Consider the following 20,121-nt stretch of genomic DNA (forward strand, 5'->3'; position numbering starts at 1 on the left):
TTAGCTGTCATGAACAGGACAACAGATGCCTGTTCTGCTAAAACAAACAGAACTTAAGATAACCGCCTTCTCTCATGTGATGAATACGTTAATTTCTGTGACAGACATTCCAATAAAACCTGGGTCTAAAAACTCTCCCTTATCCTCAATTTCAGGACAGGGCTGCAACTAACAGAGTCCAACAGCATGGTCACTTTCCCAGAATGTGATAATTTGTGAAAGAAATGTTCAATCTGACCTAACGTAAGACCTGCAACAGTACTCTGTAAAGAAAGGGGGGAAGAGTAGGAACTTGTGTTATCCTGTCTGCTGAAACACCATACCACACAGCTTAGTTATATCATCAGAGTAGAAGAGGCTCTGAATTCCGCTCCTTTTTCACAATGCAAATATTGACAAATACTGTCTTCTTTAACGTAAGCAGAATCGGAAGGGCAAACACACACACAGACTGATGGGCACCTCTTTGAGTTCCAGTATCTGGTAGCATGAGTCTTAAAACAGCAAAAGACCTGAGAGGGCATGCTGATTTATTGTCAGTGGCACCTCACTGTTCACTGAAGATCCATATGCAGGGATCAGAACAGTAAAATAGTGACTATGACAAAGTCAAATCATACTAATATGTCTGTACTCTTACACAGCTCTGCATTCTCATCAAGGTTGCCAAGGCCATACCTTTCTGGGCACTTTCATCATAAGAAATGATCAAAAACTGAGCATCCAACTCTATCCCAGAGAAAGGAACCCTCTGAGCCTGGCCCAGACATAACAAATCCTACTTTATGGTTACTCTAAGATCTGCAGTCATAGACAGATGCAAACAAGGACTGCTACTGGAAATCCCTTAATGAGGTCACCAGCAGCCAGCTGTCCAGGCAAGAAAGTACAACGTCTCTTCTCCTGCAGGACCTTTGCAACTATGGTAAAAACTCTAGCAAGCAATCTAGATATAAAACCAGCAACACTCTAGTGAAAGTGAACTGACTCCAGAGACTGATGGGCAGAGAGACACTGATCCTGAGCAGTGACAACATCTGAGCACCCTTCATCAATACAGGCACACCCACAGGACAGTCACCATCCAGAATGACACAGTGGCACCATCTGGGAACCCTTCATCAATACAGGTACGCCCACAGGACAGTCACCATCCAGAATGACATAGTGACACCATCTGGGCACCAGAGACTGACGGGCAGAGAGACATTGATCATGACCAGTAACACCATCTGAGCACCAGAGACTGACGGGCAGAGAGACATTGATTATGACCAGTGACACCATCTGGGCACCCTTCATCAATACAGGCACATCCACAAGACAGTCACCATCCAGAATGACATAGTGACATCATCTGGGCACCTTTCATCAATACAGGCATGCCCACAGGACAGTCACCATCCAGAATGAGAACCGACTCCAGAGACTGACGGGCAGAGAGACATTGATCATGACCAGTGACATCATCTGGGCACCAGAGACTGACGGGCAAAGAGACATTGATCATGACCAGTGACATCATCTGGGCACCAGAGACTGACGGGCAAAGAGACATTGATCATGACCAGTGACACCATCTGGGCATCAGAGACTGACAGGCAGAGAGACACTGATCATGACCAGTGACATCATCTGGGCACCAGAGACTGACGGGTAGAGAGACACTGATCATGACCAGTGACACCACCTGGGCACCAGAGACGGACGGACAGAGAGACAGTGAGCATGACCAGTGACACCATCTGGGCACCAGAGACTGATGGGCAGAGAGACACTGATCATGACCAGTGACTCCATCTGGGCACCAGAGACTGACGGGCAGAGAGACACTGATCATGACTAGTGACACCATCTGGGCACCCTTCATCAATATAGACACGCCCACAGGAGAGTCACCATCCAGAATGAAATAATGACACCACCTGGACACCCTTCATCAATATAGGCATGCCCACACGAGAGTCACCATCCAGAATGACATAACAAATGCCCCTGCTGAAGTCATTAGGCATAAGATGGAACACAGTCCTGCAGCCATCTTCAGAATGGGGAAGGCACAGGAAAAGAACCCAACTTTTCTCACTCTCTCTCTCGATCGAGAGAGAGAGAGAGGAAATGCAGGCAGCAATGCCCTTGTGGACAACACAGACTGAGCTTCCAGCTAGAGATTTATGAAGACTGTCTGCCCTCTCAAAAAGGCTTTCTCTACAGGGAGTCCTAACAGCACTGACACAGGGCTGCTGAGGATCCCGTGAAACAACTGGTCCTTCATTGTGGTTCCCCCAAGCTAAAGCAAGCTGAAAGAACTGGCCTCATATGGGCAACCATGGGGGTAAGTCAGGACTGCAGGGAGTGATGCAGAACAGAGACAGATATGTCTCACAGAGACTGCCGCTTCTTTGGAACAGACTTCCTATTCACATAAAACAGAGTTCTTCACTAACCCTATTTAAGTGCAACCTAAATAATTGGATGGGAGACCATTAATTCACCCCTGGGGTGGCACCCATGCCCCTCATGGACAGGGGTAACTGGTGTTGATCACAGGCCCACTCTGTTCATAAATTCATTCTGCGAAGTACCCAAAAAGAACAAATGGGGAAACTTGGGATTAACATGGTTAGGCTTGTAAAGGCACTAAGGCCTCTAGTCTAGTAAAGTACAGTTGTGTACACTTACCGTAAATGTAGATGTTCGAGTGATTTCACTGTTGCAGTCAACATACTTGGGTTATCCTGCCAGGAGTAGCCCTCAGTCAGCCCGAATACCAGAGGCTTAGTATTTCTGCTTCAGTTGCTGTCACTCCAGGACTGACGTCAGTGGTATAAAATCAGGCAGCTGACACCATTACATCAGTTTTTCTTGCCCCAACTGTCAGAAACCCCCAAATAGGGAGCTAGTTTATGGTGGAAGATCACCACCAGTAAAAAGTAAATACCAAAAAATTCCCTGTAAGGAAACAGGAGGAGATAAAGAGAGAGAGAGACAAGGAAATGGAGGGGGGGGAGACCAGGACTGCAGCAGTGAATACACTTGAACAGCTACATTTATGGTAAGTGTACACAACTGTACTATGTTCTTCTTGTTTCACTGTTGCAGTCATTATATTTGGGTTGATTCCCAAAGCTGAAGAAAAAGGGTGGAGGCAGTCAAGAAGCCTGGGGGCTGGCTAGGATGTCCTGCAAGGCTGCTGTGGCAAAGCCTGCCCTGGATTTGGAGAAGATAGGCAGGTGGTAATGCTTGGTGAAGGTATGAACAGAAGTCCAAGTTGCAGCTTCCAGGATGTTCCTGGTGGGGACACCTCTGAGAAAAGCTGCAGAGGTGGAGGTTGCCCTGGTGGAATGTGTACTGACCCCCTTTGGGGCGGTTTCCTGTGCTGTTTGTAGCAGAAATGGATGCAGTGTGCTATCCATTTGGAGATTGTTTGCATATGGCCTTGCCCTCTGCGAAGCTGATATCAATTGGTCAGTTATTCTAAAGGATTTGGTCCTATTCACATAGAATCTGAGCGGGTCTATATTAGAAGACTGACTGTTTAGGTGATCGAACACCTAAACCTTGATCTTCTAATATTGAACCACACAATGTCGAACATCCCAGGGAAACATGTCCCTCAGCCACAACACAAAAACATTACTTTACATATAAATTAAGTGTGGGGCTTCACCCACCAACTAAATATACCAACTCGAGATCGTTCAACAGTAGGGAAATGGTCAAGTCCAGCAAACAGCCAAGGGAAAACTTTCCCTGCGTTAAATCGGCAGTTCTCCGTATTTTGCTTTTGATATTAGAACATCGATGTTTAGGTGTTCAATCACCTAAATATTCGGTCTTCTAATACAGACCCAGTCTGAGCTCTGTGCAAATCTAGAGTGTGCAGAATCCTTTCCCCCTTGTTTTGTGGGTTAGGGGAAAAAGGTGGGCAAATGAATGGATTGGTTGAGAGCCACACTAGACACCACTTTAGGCATGAAGGAGGGGTTAGTCCTGAGGGAGACCCTGTCAGTGTGGAAAATGAAGAAAGGCTCAACAGCCATGAGTGCTTGTAGCTCTGAAACTCTTTTAGCTGAAGTGATGGCTAGAAGCAAAGCTGTTTTCCAAGAGAAGAACTTTAACTCTGCTGAAGCTGCAGGTTCAAAGGGGGATAGGGTGAGTTTTTCCAACACAAAGTTTAGGTCCCAAGCTGGAGTTGGAGCTCTTTTGGGTGGCCTTAAGTTGTTAGCCCCTCTTAGAAACTGTTTGATGAGAGGGTGTGAGAAGAGAGGTGTCTCTGTGCTAAAATGAGCAGAGATGGCAGAGGCATGAATTTTAATATAAGAGAAGGATAGACCTCTGTGTAGTAGGTAGATGAGAGGTAGGGAGGGCTGTGCTGTTTCGGTTTCCTTAGCCTGGATCCAGGTGCAAATCCTTTTCCACTTGTCAGCATAGGATTTTCTAGTGTTCGGGTGTCTGGCCTCACATATCACATCCAGAACTTGTTTGCTTAGGCTGGCAGTTTGAGGAGAGGTCAGGGAATAAGCCAGGCTTGCCAGGTTGAGGGTCTGCAATTGGGGATGCATGAATTCTCCATTCTTCTGGGTCAGGACTGTAGGGATCTGAGGTAGGTGCCATGGTGGCAGGGGTTATAGGCTGCGCAGCAGTGGGTACCAGTGCTGGCATGGCCAGTCTGGGGCAATTAGGATTGCCCTCATTTTTGTCTCCCTTATTTTGAGCAGTACCCTTGAAATGAGTGGTAGAGGGGGGAAATGCATAGACAGAGAGGTTTACCCACTGGAAGGATAGAACATCCACTTTCCAGGCCTTGCTGTGAGGTTCCCTGGTGCAGAATTTGCTGAGCTGATGATTGGAATGGGAGGCAAAGAAGATCCACCTTCGGGGTACCCCATTTCTGGGTTACAAAGGCGCAGGTTCTGTGGTCTAGCAAGTTTCTGCTTAAGTTGTCTGCCAGAGAGTTTAGGGATCCTGGCAGGAATTGTGCTAGTAGGTGTAGCTGCATGGCTGAGGCTGTGTGCCAAAGGGTCATGGCGAGCCTGCAGACAGGATAAGTTCCTCCCTGCTTGTTGATATACCACATCACTGTGGTGTTGTCTGTTTTGATCAGTAGAGGCCCCAGGGAGAGTAGGGGTCTGAAAGCTGTCAGGGTATGCTGAACAGCCAGCATCTCTTTTTGGTTGATGTGCAGATGTATTTAATTTGGCTCCAATGGCCCTGAATGCACCTGCCATCCAGGTGTGCACCCCAGGCATAGTCTGATGCATCTGTGGTGATGGTCTGGGTGGCATGTGGTTGCAAGAAGGGAAGCCCCTTGTTGTGGTTGCATGCTGCAGCCCACCAAAGAAAATCTTTCCTTAGACAACGTATCATTGGTATGATAGTTTCCTGGTCTTGAGAGTGTTGACACCAAAGGCTTTTTAGGTACCACTGTAGTTTCCTCATATGCAGTCTGGCATATGGAATGAGTAGAATGCAGGAGGCCATAAACCCTAGAGCTTGCAGGAATTTCCTTGCGGATAACTGGGTTCTGGTGGCTAGTTGAGAGAAGTAGCCTGTCAGGGAGGCTTGTTTTTCTGGAGTAAGGAATGCCATCTGGGATGCTGTGTCCAGGCTTGCTCCCAGGAATACAATTTTTTTCTTGTGTGGGTACTAGTTTTGATTTCTTTTCGTTGATAGTGTACCCCAGGGAGGTCAGTAGGTCTTTTACAAAGGTCAGGTGCTGTAACAGCTTTTCCTGACTGTCTGCTGAATCAGGCAGTCATTTAAGTATGGGTAAATTTGAATATTTCTTTGTCTGCAAAAAGCAATGGTGGGAGTCAGGCATTTTGTGAAAACTCTGGGAGCAGTGGATAAGCCAAAGGGAAGCACAGAGAACTGAAAGTGCACAGATCCTGCCCTGAAACGCAGATATTTCTTGCAAGATTCCCTGATTAGGGTGGCTAACCAAGCATCCTTGGAAAGCATAGGAAGAAGCTGTTGGAGGGTGAGCATTTTGAATTTTGGTATCACCAGAAAGGTGTTTAGAATGTATAGGTTGAGGATTGGGCACCAGGTGCCCTCTTTCCTGGGTACAAGGAAGAGTCTGGAATAAAAACCTTGGCCTATCTGGTCTGCAGGAACATGTTGTATTGCCCTCATGGTGAGCAGGGACAGGACTTGCTTTTTGGCCTTTGCCCACTGGTTTGGAGGAAGATCTGGGAACCCTGTTGGGGTTGGCAGAGTGTGGAAATAAAAGAACTCCATTGCTTCGATCTCTGCATTCCCTGGGGCTGCTGTCTGGGGGGGTCTGCTTCCCCTGGGTCTGGGCTGAGATGGCCTGAAGGGAGCTGGAAAGGACCAGTGCTTGGAGGGGCAATGCCTACTGAACCTCGGAGGCTGGACCTGTAAAAAGTCTTTAACTGTCTGCATAGTTTTAGCTTTCTCTTCCATCTTTTTTAAGACCTCTTTTGCCTTGGTGCCAAATAAATTATCTTTGTTCAATGGTGCGTCCAATAATTTTGATTTGACTTGGTCCGGCAAGGTCTGTTCCTTAAGCCAAGCACGCCTTCTAAGGACAGAACCAGTGACTGCTGCCCTGCAACATGCTTCTAGGGCATCAAAACCACATTGCAAAGTGTGCTTAGTAACTTGGCTTGCAGAATGCATACGCTCTTGTAATTATTTTCTGCACAAGCAGGAAAGGAAGATATTTTTTGTTTGAGGAGTTCCATGGTATGCTGCTGCTATTTCAGCATGTGGAACTGACAATTTAGTGCTCTAATAGCAAGAGTAACAGAGGTATATACTTTTTTACCCCATCTATCTAATGCTTGGGAATCCCTATCTGAGGGGGTGGGAATCTTAGCTGAAGTTGCTTTGATTCCTTTAGGTCCGTGAAAGATGACCTCGGGGACAGCAGTAGGATTTTTGAAAAGAAATTTGTGAGAGTCAGGTTTCCTGGGAGCAGGAGGGAGGGTGTCAGGGGTCAGACTGGATTCCACAAAAACATCAGCCACAACATCCAGGACAGGAGGAATGGCCAGAGGTCTATGCTGTGGAAGATCTAAGAATTCCCTGAGTCTCTTTTTTGACTAAGGATAATCCTGACATTCCCATTGGAAATGCTCCCTTAAAGTACGTAGGGTTTCCCCAAAGGAAAAGTCCTCGGGTGGAGAGGCTGAAGGGATGGATTCCTCTGCATCAGAATCCTCATAAACAGAGAGGGGTCACATATCTTCATATTCAGATGCATCAGAGTCATTGGACACCTGTTCAGATAAAATTACTGGGGACAAGTCTCTCTTTCTTTTGGAAGGGGTAGCCTGGCTTCTTCTGATAAGCATTATAAGGTCTTCTGCCATTTTAAGCATTTGAGACTGAGGCAAGGAAGCAGGGGCCTGAGCTTGGGTCATCGTTTTTTTGGGTGTGGTTCGTACCCTGGGCCTTAGAAACTTGGCAGTTTTCGAAAGAACTGAAGACGCAAAAGAGGTCGTTGGTCTGTGTCGAGTATCGGTAGTGAAGTATTTCCTTGGAAGCCGGTGCCTGCTCAGCGGCTCCGGACCCATCCGAGGTAGAGACATCCACAGGATCCTTAGTCGAAGAAGAGTCTCGCGGCATAACGGACTCTGAAAGGGTCTTGGTAGCGGTCTGCTAATCCACAGAAGTGGGCTTCAGGGGCTGCGAAAGCGCCTCAATGAGGACCGGAGAACTGACGACTAGCTTAACGGAAGCGTCATCGGCAGTTTTGAACCTGTGCAATCTGTCTCTGTTTTTATCCTTGAGTTTTGTTAGGAAGATCGGTAGTCGAATGGCTTACTGAAGCCATATCTGAATGCACAGACAGAATGAAAATATCTAGCAAAATAAGGGCCCGACAATGTAAAGTTCTGGCATTGAACAATGCACAAAAGCGACAGCGGGGGATGTCGTCATCTGGGCCTAAACAGGTGACGCAGTAAGAATGGAAGTCTTGGTGTGGTATTTGCTTTCCACAGGTGAGACAGTTGTTAACTTTTTCTTGACATCGGTTAGAGTAAGAAAAAAGGATCCCCAATGAGGTACTTAGCTTTAGAAGACTTCAACTTCAATTCGGAAACGAAAACTCAGGTAGCGGCTGACCGGCACTCGTGCAAACTGCTTCTGCTTCGGGCTCCTCGGCAAGAAAGACTGATGTAATGGCATTGGCTGCCTGATTTTATACCACTGATGACCTGACATCAGTCCTGGAGCGATAACAACTGACGCAGAAATACTAAGCCTCTGGTAATCAGGCCGACTGAGGGCTAACCCTGGCAGGATAACCCAAGTGTAGTGACTGCAACAGTGAAACACAAAGAACATCTTCCTATTAAATTGTGGAGTCTGCCCACTGGAACTTTACTAAGTCTGGAGATGAGGCAAGATCATATCCTTGGTTGCCCTCATCAGCATAAAAAGGGTCTTGTTTTTGCTGGATCAGCAGCACACAGGTAAGAAGCCCTGAGTATGACCAGATGACTTGGGTCTGGTATGGGCCCAAATGTTGGAACAGCTGACTAGGGAGGAAGAGAAGTGAAGCTATGTTACCTGCTCATTTCTTTCTTTCTTTTTGTTTTTGGGGTAGTTTCAAGAGTAGCTCTCACTAATGAATCACTGGTGGAAACTGGAGGCCTAACAAAAATCCTCTGCTTGGGACGGGAGAGTGAAGGTTGTTAGGCTACATGACCTGCGAATCCTTTCCCTGAATGCTTACAATGCACCCAGAACTGGCATTAGGACTGTATAGGAAATGCTCTGATGATTGGGCTGCCTGTGTGACGGCTGTGCTCCAACTGGTTCCCATCTTAAAATGATGAAAGACTCCTCAGATCACAGTGACTCGTATGATCCTCAGCAGGTACAAGCAAACAAAAAACACAATAAAAAGGAGCTTCTTCCTCTGGAAAAGAGCCATCATTCAAGAACTGGAGGAAGATGTAAATATCAAAGATACCCTTCCTTAGTGATCAGAGCTCATTTCATCTTTTGAAGATTTTTCACAAACTCCTGGAAAGCCTATCAAAACTAAGCCTCACCACAGGAGGAGGCATCCAAAAAGTACAGTTTTGTACCTACCATAAATGTAGATGTTCGAGTGCTAATACAGCTGCAGTCATAACAGATGGGTTTTCCTGCCGTCAGGCGGGTCCTTGGTCGGCCGAATTCCAAAGTCTAGGTCCGGCGTCGGTTGTCGTCGCTTCTTCCCTGACGTCAGTGCGACAGGGGTATAAAAGAACCAGCCAACGCCATTTTCTTCAGTTTTTCTTGCCCCAGATGTCAGGTGCCCCCAGAAGGAAGGCAAAACATAAATTTATGTAATAAAGCAAATGCAATATAATCAAAAAACAGTAGTTGCAAGCAAATACACCATAAAAAAATACCCCATTGAGGTTGTATGAGGAGGTGTTAGCCATAAGGCCTGTCCCAAGAGGGGAAGGAGGGAGGGAAACCTGGACTGCAGCTGTATTTGCACTCGAACATCTACATTTATGGTAGGTACAAAACTGTACTATGTTCATCGTGCATACAGCTGCAGTCATAACAGATGGGTAGAATCCCAAAGCTAATAAAGGGGTGGTAGGCACTAAGTGGAACGAGGTGGAGCCAGGATGCCCTGCAAGACTGCAGTGGCAAAGCCCGCTCTAGTTTTGGAGTATAATGGTAGGTGATAGTGCTTGGAGAAAGTATGTACAGAACTCCAAGTGGCTGCTTCCAAAATATCTTTGGTAGGAACCCCCCTGAGGAAAGCTGCAGAGGTAGCTGTGGCCCTTGTGGAGTGAGATCTGATGCCTGTAGGTACAGTTTTACCATGAAAAGAGTAACAAAAGCGAATGCAGTGGGCTATCCATTTTGAGATTGTCTGTTTGGAAATAGGCTTCCCTTGAGCACCTGTAGCATAGGACACAAAGAGTTGCTCTGATTTTCTGAAAGGCTTTGTTCTGTCCAAATAATAACAGAGCTGTCTGTGAATGTCCAAGGAATGTAGTAGCCTCTCCCCTTTGTTTTGTGGATTAGGGTAAAAGGTAGGTAAGTGGATAGCCTGATTCAAGGCTACCCTGGATACTACCTTTGGCATAAATGAAGGACTGGTTCGTAAGGAAACTCTATCCTGATGGAAAATGATGAAAGGCTGCACAGCCATGAGGGCTTGTAGTTCCGAAACCCTGCGTGCTGAGGTGATAGCCAGAAGGAAGGCTGTTTTCCATGACAAATATTGCAGATCTGTTGAAGCAGCTGGCTCAAAAGGAGGCAGGGTTAGTTTTTCTAGAATTAAATTGAGGTCCCAAGCAGGTACTGGTTGCTTCCTTGGGGGTTTTATATTTTTAGCCCCTCTGAGGAACTGTCTTAAGAGAGGGTGAGAGAATAAAGGAGGATCAGTGTTGTACTCTGCAGAAATGGCTGAGGCATGGATTTTGATGGAGGAGAATGAAAGTCCACTGCTTAGCAGCTCGGCTAGGTACTGTAGTATTTGAGGTAAATTCAGTATTCCAGGATTCTGACCCTTTTTCTGATTTCAGACACAAAACCGTTTCCATTTTGCGGAGTAGGCTTTTCTAGTAGAAGGCCTTCTGGCCTCCAAAATGACATCCTGCACCTCCTTGGAGAGTAGGGTCTGCTGTGAATTTAAGGAATCCTCAATGCGGCTAGATTGAGTGTCTTCAGCTGACTGTGAAGAGTTTTGAAGTTGTGCTGAGTCAGTAGAAGAGGTATTAGAGGCAGGATCCATGGTGGGGAATGCGTCAGGCTCCTCAGGAGTGGGTACCAGTGTTGTCTTGGCCAGTCTGGAGCAATGAGAATCATCTTTGGTCTGTCTGCTCTGGCTTTTAATAGAACTTTGGGCAGCAGTGGAAGAGATGGAAAGGCATAAACCGTCATTGTTGTCCAACTGAAAGAGAGTGCGTCCACTTTCCAGGCCTGTGGATGAAAGGTCCTTGAGCAGAATTTTGTCAATTGGTAATTTCTGTGGGTGGCAAAGAGATCTATGTCTGGCCTTCCCCATGCTTGAATTATCATTGTAAAAACTTGAGGATGCAACTTCCATTCGTGTGGATCTGTCATATTTCTGCTCAGGTTGTCTGCCAGTGTGTTTTCCTTCCATGGCAGGAATTGTGCTTGAAGTTGGATTTGCAATTCCAGAGCCATGTTCCAAAGGGACATGGCTAGTCTGCACAGGGGATATGAATGAGTTCCTCCCTGTTTGTTTATGTACCACATCACTGTGGTGTTGTCTGTTCTCATCAATAGCTGCCCTGGATGCAGTAGGTCTTTGAAAGCCATAATAGCATTTATTACTGCTAGCATTTCCTTTTGATTGATGTGTAGGTGCTTTTCTTTTTGTGACCATTTGCCCTGAACGCACCGATCTGTCATGTGCGCCCCCCAGGCGTAGTACGAGGCGTCTGTTGTGATGACTTGGTTTGCTTGAGGCTTGCAGAATGGGAGACCTATGTTTCTTTGGCATGCTTGAGCCCACCACAGAAATTCCTTTTGAAGACATGGAATCAGTGGTATGATTGCTTCCAAACTGTGGCTGTGTTGAGACCATAAGTTTTTTAGGTACCATTGAAGTTTCCTCATATGCAGCTTTGCACATGGGATTAGCAGGATGCAAGATGCCATGAATCCCAGAGCCTGCAGGATTTTCCTTGCAGTCAGCCTGGTGAAGGTTGCCAGTTTTCTGAAGTATTGAGTTAATTGCCCTTGTTCCTCTGGCGTGAGGTAGGCCATCTGGGTGTTTGTATCCAAGCTGGCACCCAGGAAAATTATTGTTTGAGGGGGTATTAGTCTTGACTTCTTTTGTTGACTGTGTATCCCAGAGATTTCAACAACATTATTACAAACGCCAGGTGTTTCAGAAGAGTGTGTTTGCTGTCCGCTTGGATCAGGCAGTCGTCCAAATATGGGTATATTTGTATCCCTTGAAGTCTGCAGAAGGCAATTACTGATGCCAGGCATTTCGTGAACACTCTGGGCGCAGTAGATAAGCCAAAGGGCAATGCAGAGAATTGATAATGGGATGAACCTGCAAGAAATCTGAGGTATCTTCTGCAATCTTGTCTGATTGGGACATGCAGGTATGCCTCCTTGAGGTCCAATGTTACCAGTCAAGACTCCTTGCCCAGCATGGGAAGAAGCTGCTGTAATGTGAGCATCTTGAACTTTGGTACGAGTAAATACGTGTTTAGGATGGATAGGTCTAAAATAGGTCTCCAATCTTTGCCCTTCCTTGGTACCAGGAATAGTCTGGAATAAAAATCTTGACCCTGTTCTTGTGCAGGTACCTCTTGAATAGCTTTCATGTCCATGAGATCTGAAATTTGTTTTTGTGCCTCTGCCCTTTGATTGTGTGGCAGGTTTGGCATGCCTCTCATTTTTGGAAGGGTGTGAAAGTGGAATCTGTAGCCTCTGTCTATAATGTCCAGGATCCATTTGTCTTTTGTGACAATATGCCAATTTTTCGAAAATAATGCCAGTTTTGCTGCCATTTGAGCCTTGCTTGGCATGCAAAGGGGGAAAGTCATTGGATCTGCTTTCTGAATGGCTGTGAACTATCCTCACCCCCTCTTGGTGTAGGTGTTTGCCATTGTCTGCCTCTAAATGATCCTTGAGATTGCCCTCTACCTCTCGGGTGCCTGTATCTACCTCTTTGAGGTCTGTCCGTGGCTGGAAAGGACCAATTTTTTGAAGGCCAATTTCTACTGAAACGTGGCGGTTGTACCTGTAGGAAATCTTTCACTGTTTGCACTGATTTTGCCTTTTCCTCCATTTTCTTTAATACCTCCTCAGCTTTAACACCAAACAATACATCTTTTTGAAGAGGTGCATCTAGTAATTTAGCTTTGACATGATCTGGTAAGGTTTGCTCTTTGAGCCAAGCATGTCTACGTATGACTGATCCTGTAACAGCAGCTCTACAAGAGGCCTCTAAAGCATCAAAACCACATTGCAAGGTATGTTTACCCACTTACTCTGCACTATGCAACAAATCCTGCAGCTCCTTCAAGTCTGGTTGTTCAGGTTGTGACATTTTGCTTTTCAACTGAGATAACAAAAACTGTTGATACTTTAACATATAGAACTGACAGTTTAATGCCCTCATGGTTAAAGTGGCCAAGGTGTATACCTTTTTCCCCACCTTTCTAAAGCTCTGGAATCTCTCTGAAGGTAATGGATATTTGGCAGTGGAGGCCTTAATTACCTTGGGACCCTGTGAAATAGTTTCTGGGTCAGCCGCATGGCTTTTGTATAGGAATTGGTGTGAATCAGGAACCCGGTAATACCTGTCAGGCTTGACTGGAGCTGGAGGTAAAGAATCTGGGTTAAGGCTGGCCTCTGAATACACATCATCTAGTATGTCCAAGACAGGAGGTATAGCCAGAGGCCTGTGCTGAGGGAGCAAGAGGAAATCCCTGAGCCTTTTCTTGGAGTCTGAGTACTCTTGGCCTTCCCAGTGGAAATGTTCCCTCAAGGTATGCAAGGTTTCCCTAAAAGAGTAATCCTCAGGGGGGAGACAGAGGGAATGGACTCCTCTGCATCAGAATCTTCGAAAGGGGAGTAAGAATGTTCCTGGTCCTCAGAATGTTCTGAAGTAATTGAGGCCTGGTCCGAGGAAGGGTATTCTTCCTCCACTCTGGGCCTTTTGTCCGAGGGGGGTTGAGAACCCCTGATAAGAGTAATCAAATCCTCAGCCATTTTGAGCATCTGCTTTTTAGGCATGGGGTCTTGAGAGGGGCCCTGTGGAGCTTGTCTTTTAGAATGCATGGCTGCTTTAGATTTAGTGTAAGCCTTAATGGAAAAAGAAGAAGAAGGCCTGAAAACACCTTGAGAGGTGGCAGGCCTGTCTGAACTCTGAGTTTCCCCGCCAAGAGCGACTTCGGTATCTGTAGTCGGTGTGTGGGCCGAAGAGCCTGCGACCTCGGGCACAGAAGACACCGCTAAGGAAGTGTCATCGGTAGTCAGGGGCTGCGTAGGCGCCTCGCTGAGAACTGGAGCACCTGTAGTCGGCTTTAGCGTGGTGTCGGTAGAAGTCACGGACCTCGTATGTCGGTCCTTATCTTTACGTCGTTTACTCAAAATTGGAGTCGGAGTATCCGACATGTTGTAATTAAACATTTTGCCAAAATAGTGTTGAGCGAACTCCGCCCGACGCTTAATAGTGCGTCTGTTGAATGTAGCACAAAAACGACAGGCCGAGACATCGTGGTCTGGGCATAAGCAAGGTATACAGAGGGAATGGAAATCCTTATGTGGTATTTGCTTCCCACATGAAATGCAATTATTAACTTTGTCTGACATCGGTCTGAGGCAAGAAAAGTTTCCCCAACGGGGTACTTAGCTTTCAAGAAGTCTTCGGTTGAAAAATATTCGTAATCTCAGGAGCTAGCCGACCGGCACTTGCGAACTGCTTCTGCTTCGGGCACCGCGCGGCAAGAAAGACTGAAGAAAATGGCGTCGGCTGTTTTTTTTATACCCCTGTCGCATTGACGTCAGGGAAGAAGCGACGACAACCGACGCCAGACCTAGACTTTGGAATTTGGCCGACCGAGGACCCGCCTGACGGCAGGAAAACCCATCTGTTATGACTGCAGCTGTATGCACGATGAACATCTGCTTGCCTCAGTTCATCTTTAGAGATAGAGCATCTCAGCTACTCCACTCAGCACTGAGATTTCAGAAAACTATGTGAAAGTCCACTGAAAATACAGCTGTAATAGTCTTTGTTTATTCTGCACTTGTTAATCAAGTTCGAACAATGATCCTACTTCATCTGTGTCAATCTCAGTCCACAGAATGTGGAAGAGCTAGAATTAACTGAGGACATTCAGAGGGCAAAGACTGTTTTGTGCTGCAGCTAAAAACAGGGAAATTCCCCCCTCTCGCTCAATTTCTACATGAGAACAGGGATCTGAGGATCCTGATGAGGGAGCTGGGCAGTGGTCACTCAGAATTACTAAAGCACATTCCTGAAGCAGTTGTTGACTCTTAGGCCTGTGTTGGACCTTGCAATGGTGTCCAGCTGTCCTCTCTAACAGTGCACTCCTAATCCTGTTAGGATAAATGCCAGCATACATCAAAGAAAGCATCCATGTAATATGTCACCAAAATCCCCATACATTCACTTAGGGTGGAAGGATCTGTAGGCATCTCCTCAGCTATGGATGGTAAGTCTTCAGCGGTTCAGACAGAGGCAGATTAATCTGACTCCTCAAGTCCGAGTCTAACCACAAAGCCTTTGGCAAATCCTAGTACCAAAAGTTCAAGCACTGAATGGGTAAATTCAAGTTCATTCACAGGTTGGTGGGGTGTCATAATGGTAGTCGCCTCTCCCTTTTCCCTTGCCATCAGCTAACAGTAGACACAAAATTAACCCTATCTGGCTAAGGGACAGAAGGTGGCATGCAGTGAAAAGCAGACTGTCTATCCAATCCCACCTCAGAATCACAAAGTGACCCAATACAGTCAATTCCTGCATGAGGTATGATCCAGGTCATCTTGCAAGAGATGAGGTAGGTCTCTTAACTGCTCACAGTTTCATCTACTGGTATATGCACCAAACTGGTGACATTTGAAGCAATTTCTCATACCATGCAGCTCTCCAGAATAGTACAAACAAAGCTTGGTCTCCAGAGTATTACAGAAAATGCTGGTTCAAGTCCTGCCTGGTGGTGTAAAAACTGCAGGATTACTATGAAGTTACTCAGATATTGAGCTAGACCATCGACAGCACTACAGACTATGACTGAGAACTAACAAGCAAAAACAAACTGAATGTTTGACTTGGAAGCACTCTCTTAGTCCAGTGGACACCCTCTACAGCAAGAACTACAGAGTTTTTAGAGTTGTGTCTGTCCAGGAAAATAAAAAAAGGAAATTCCAACAGTTCACCACTCCAGATGGCCTTTAAGTCAGACATTATGTTTGCTGGATGTTTTACAAAACCCTAAAGCCATGTATCACAACTTATTTGATTGCATTTCACTGGATTTCTGTCTATCTCCTTCCCAACCTGTTTTACGTAAATACATCTACTAGACTGTATCCTACCTGCTGGAAGGCTTGGTTGATGTGACCTTGTTGTAAGTGCTGCAAGATTTGGGTCTGCTGAGACTGGAAATCCAAATGAGCAGAAGGAACAGGGGTCCCTGCAGCTGACCTCATGGCTTGCATAATACTGGAAGTAACTGCTGCCTGTTGTTCCTTCATCGCATGTCCCACTTCGACTTTAACAACTTTCTGCACTTGTGTTAAGATGAATTCCTGCAAACTGGAAAGACAAAAAAAGAAAAATGACAAATCTTAATTCAGTAACACTATTCCTAGAAGCAATGCTTACATGACTTTATAAAATCCAAAATTCTCAAGGCAGTGCTCATTTACTACCCCAGAGGTTAATATTTCGCAACGCTGTGGGCAAATTTTGAGACGTTATCCTTTTCTTAGTTATCTGCTCTCATGCTGCTGCGACATATTTTGAAGTATCTGCTTTACATGTAGGTTTTGAAAAGACATTCAAAAATGAGGTACCTGTTAAAATGCTTGTAGCTTCTGTTTCAATCTTATCGTTTGATTATTTGCAAATGAGTCACTTGCTGTAAAGTTGTAACACGTCGAAGCACATCCAATTTTCTGTAACTGTGAAGGACCAGCTACCTATGCATCTGCCATCCAGCAGTGAATGAAGAAGTAAAGTTGTAGGAGTGGAATAACAGTAGAAGTGTCAGGAATGATGCCTGGTGGACATGCATGTGACTCACAGATATATACTACTGGCAAGTGCCCAGACCGGTTCTCTATAGTGAGAAAAACCCCAGCAATGCACAGCAGACAAAAGTGGAATAGGAACACAGTAACCAAATCATGAATGTAGAGTTTAACAAAAATAGTAAAATGGGATGAAGGATAATAAGAAGTTATGTTCTTACCATAACGTTCCATGTTAGTTGTCTTCTTCTCACCTTCTTTCTTGCTGGATGGGTTCGGAGCCGATCCGGCCGACTGCCTATACTATAGCTCGAGAGCTATTTTTACTGGCTCGAGGCAGCCCTATAACCCACAATACCATGCGCTAACTCCCCAGATCTCGTTTGGAAGCTAAGACATAGTATAAATATATTATTATAGTCCTCATTTGCAAGTACGGACTCCCTGCTAGTAACACTAAGGGTATGGGGAAACCATAACATGTTGTATCTCCAGAAATGGAAGGACTCAGAGACCTCAAGTCTGTCCAGGCTAGGGGGCAGGAGGGAGGGACGCAAGAAAGAAGGCGAGAAGAAGACAACTAACATGGAACGTTATGGTAAGAACATAACTTCTTAATGTTAAGTTGTCATTCTCGCCTTCATTCTTGCTGGATGGGACAGCGTCCCTAGCACATTGGTCCTGGGTGGCTCAATGGAAAAGACTCCTGAGTACAGTGGAACCAAGGTCAGCTCTATTTCTGGAGGCTATATCAAGTTTGTAATGGGCAATAAAGGTATGTTGGGAAGCCCATGTAGCTGCTGCACATATGGCATCTAATGGTAACCTTGCTTGAAAGGCCGTTGATGTTGATAGTGCCCTGGTTGAATGAGCCTTAGGCCTAGACAGAAGTTGCCTGTGTCTCAACTCATAGACAAAGGTAATAATAGATGTCAACCATCTGGAGAGAGTAACCTTTGATACTGGAAGCCCTTTCTTTCCTGCAGCATAAGAGAGAAAGAGCTGGTCTGACTTTCTGAGTTGTTTTGTCCTGTCTAGATAATACCGTAGTTGGCGATGAACATCCAATGAATGTAATTTCTGTTCAGCCCTGTTGGAATAGTCTGGGAAGAAGACAGGCAAGTCAATGGAGTGGTTTAGATTTGCTTCAGAGGACACTTTCGGTAGGAAGGAAGGATTTGTTCCGAGAGTTACCCTGTCTTTATGAAAGACCAAATAAGGGGGACGGACAGACAAGGCTTGAAGTTCCGATACCCTTCTGGCAGATGTTATGGCTACTAAAAACAGAGTTTTCCAAGAAAGAAGCTTGAGGGAGCAAGAGGCTGCAGGTTCAAAGGGAGGCAGAATCAATGAGGTTAGAACCAAATTCAAATCCCATTGTGGGGGCGGATCCTTAACTGGAGGTCTAAGCAAAAAGATGCCCTTGAGAAAGGCTTTACAGAGTTTGTGGGACATAATATTTGCTTCTGAGAGCCCCACATGAAAATTAGCAATGGCCGCTAATTGTACCCTGAAAGTGGCTGACGATGAACTTGAATGAAAGAGTTCCGCCAGAAAGTCTAGAACCTTGTGAATGGGTGCATGGAAAGGATCTAAGGACCTAGCTTGTGCCCAGAGCGAAAAACGCTTCCATTTACTCGCATACGTCTTCCTAGTATTGGACTTATGGGAAGCCAGAATGATATCACGGATAGGAGGAGAAATAAGGGGAAGCCTGGCTATGGCTGGAAGTGGAGCAACCAAGCTGTGAGGTTGAGGGAATGAAGAGACTGATGCAGCTTGCCCGTGAAATGGGTCAACAGATCCGGAAGGGGTTCCAGATGCCAAGGCTGTTCCAGTAGGTAACTGTGCAGGAACAGAAACCATACTTGTCGAGGCCAAAAAGGAGCAATGAGGATCATTTTGGATCTCAATGCGGTTGCTTTCTGAATTAATTGCGGGATCAATGGTAAGGGAGGAAAGGCATATAGAAGACCCCAGGGCCAATCGTGAACAAGAGCGTCTCTGGGGGCATGGCCTGGTAGAGGAAAGAGTGTGAAGAAGTCGAGGCACTTGCTGTTTTGAGGAGTTGCGAAAAGATCGCAGCAAGGGTGGCCCCACTTCTGAAATATTCTGTCTGCTACCGCTTGATTTAGAGACCACTCGTGAGGCATTAGGATAGTTCTGCTCAATCTGTCCGCTATGACGTTGGACTTCCTGGGGATGTGCGTTGCTATCAGAAACCGTTGAGAGGAAATCGCCCATTGCCAATGTCTGAGTGCTTCTCGACATAGGGGGAAGGACTTTGTTCCGCCCTGCTTGTTTATGTACCACACCACAGACATATTGTCCATTTGAACTGCTATAGTCCCTGTGGGAAGAGAGCTCTGAAGGGCTTGCAACGTTAAAAGCACCGCCCTCATCTCCAGGACATTTATGTGCAGGTGGCGTTCTAATTGTTGCCATGTGCCCTGGACCGTCCTGCCCTGATAGTGCCCCCCCACCCGAACAGGGAGGCATCCGTTGTCACCGTGGCAACTGGGGGGGGGAGAACAAAGGGTCTGCCCTGAAAAAGCTGAGGGGAAACCATCCACCAGGAGAGATGATTCTTGCATGATGGGGTTATCAAGATGTTGTGAGTCATTGGGAGCTGTTGAAAGGATCACTGAGAAAACAGCATCCACTGGAGGAGCCTCATGTGGAAGCGGGCTAATGGGAGTAGAAGAATCGCCGTTGCCATGAGGCCTAACACTTTCAATACTAGCTTGACTTGAACTCTGTTGGACTGAAACAGGGACTGAACATTCCGCCTTATGTCTGTCACTCTCTGAGGTGGTAATGTTGCAGACATTTCTGTGGTGTTTAATACGGCACCTATGAAGTTTATACATTGAGAAGGCGACAAGGAGGATTTTGCAAAATTTATGGAAATACCTATATTGCTGCAAAGTTGAATAGTGTAATCCCTGGCCATTATAAGATGCTGCTTGGTGGTAGCGGAAATGAGCCAGTTGTCTAGATATGGAAACACCTGGAATCCTTTTTGTCTCAGGTGAGCCATGACCACTGCCAAGCATTTGGTGAACACCTGGGGGGCTGTGGTGAGACCAAAGGGCAGGGTTCTGAATTGATAATGACTGGCTCCCAGCCGGAAGTGGAGAAACCTCCTGGAGCGCCTGTGTATCTTTATATGATAGTACGTGTCCTGGAGATCTAACGAGCACATCCAGTTGTCTCTGCCCAAAAAGGGTAGAATGGACTGCAGTGTTACCATCTGAAATTCTGTCTTTTGAACAGAGTTGTTCAGTCTGCTGAGGTCCAAAATGGGCCTCCAGTCTCCAGTCTTTTTTGGTACCAAAAAGAATCTGGAGTAGATTCCGGATCCTAGCTGATCTGCTGGTACTGCCTGGATGACTCTTTTTTTTCTAACAGCTTTTTTATTTC

The 20,121-nt window shown here is 46.0% G+C and overlaps 1 protein-coding gene across 1 annotated transcript in view; it reads right to left on the bottom strand.

The window, feature by feature from the left end:
- The window catches only part of EDC4 (enhancer of mRNA decapping 4), a 2,017,057-nt gene that overhangs the window by 53,291 nt on the left and 1,943,645 nt on the right, over positions 1 to 20,121 (bottom strand). Inside the window, exon 26 of the mRNA XM_044082055.1 lies at positions 16,042 to 16,261. Coding sequence (XP_043937990.1) covers positions 16,042 to 16,261 — 220 coding nt within the window. The remainder of the gene's footprint in view (positions 1 to 16,041; positions 16,262 to 20,121) is intronic.

This window comes from Protopterus annectens, chromosome 8.part1, assembly GCF_019279795.1.
Source record: "Protopterus annectens isolate FY-2018-M chromosome 8.part1, PAN1.0, whole genome shotgun sequence".
Classification (NCBI taxonomy): domain Eukaryota; kingdom Metazoa; phylum Chordata; order Ceratodontiformes; family Protopteridae; genus Protopterus; species Protopterus annectens.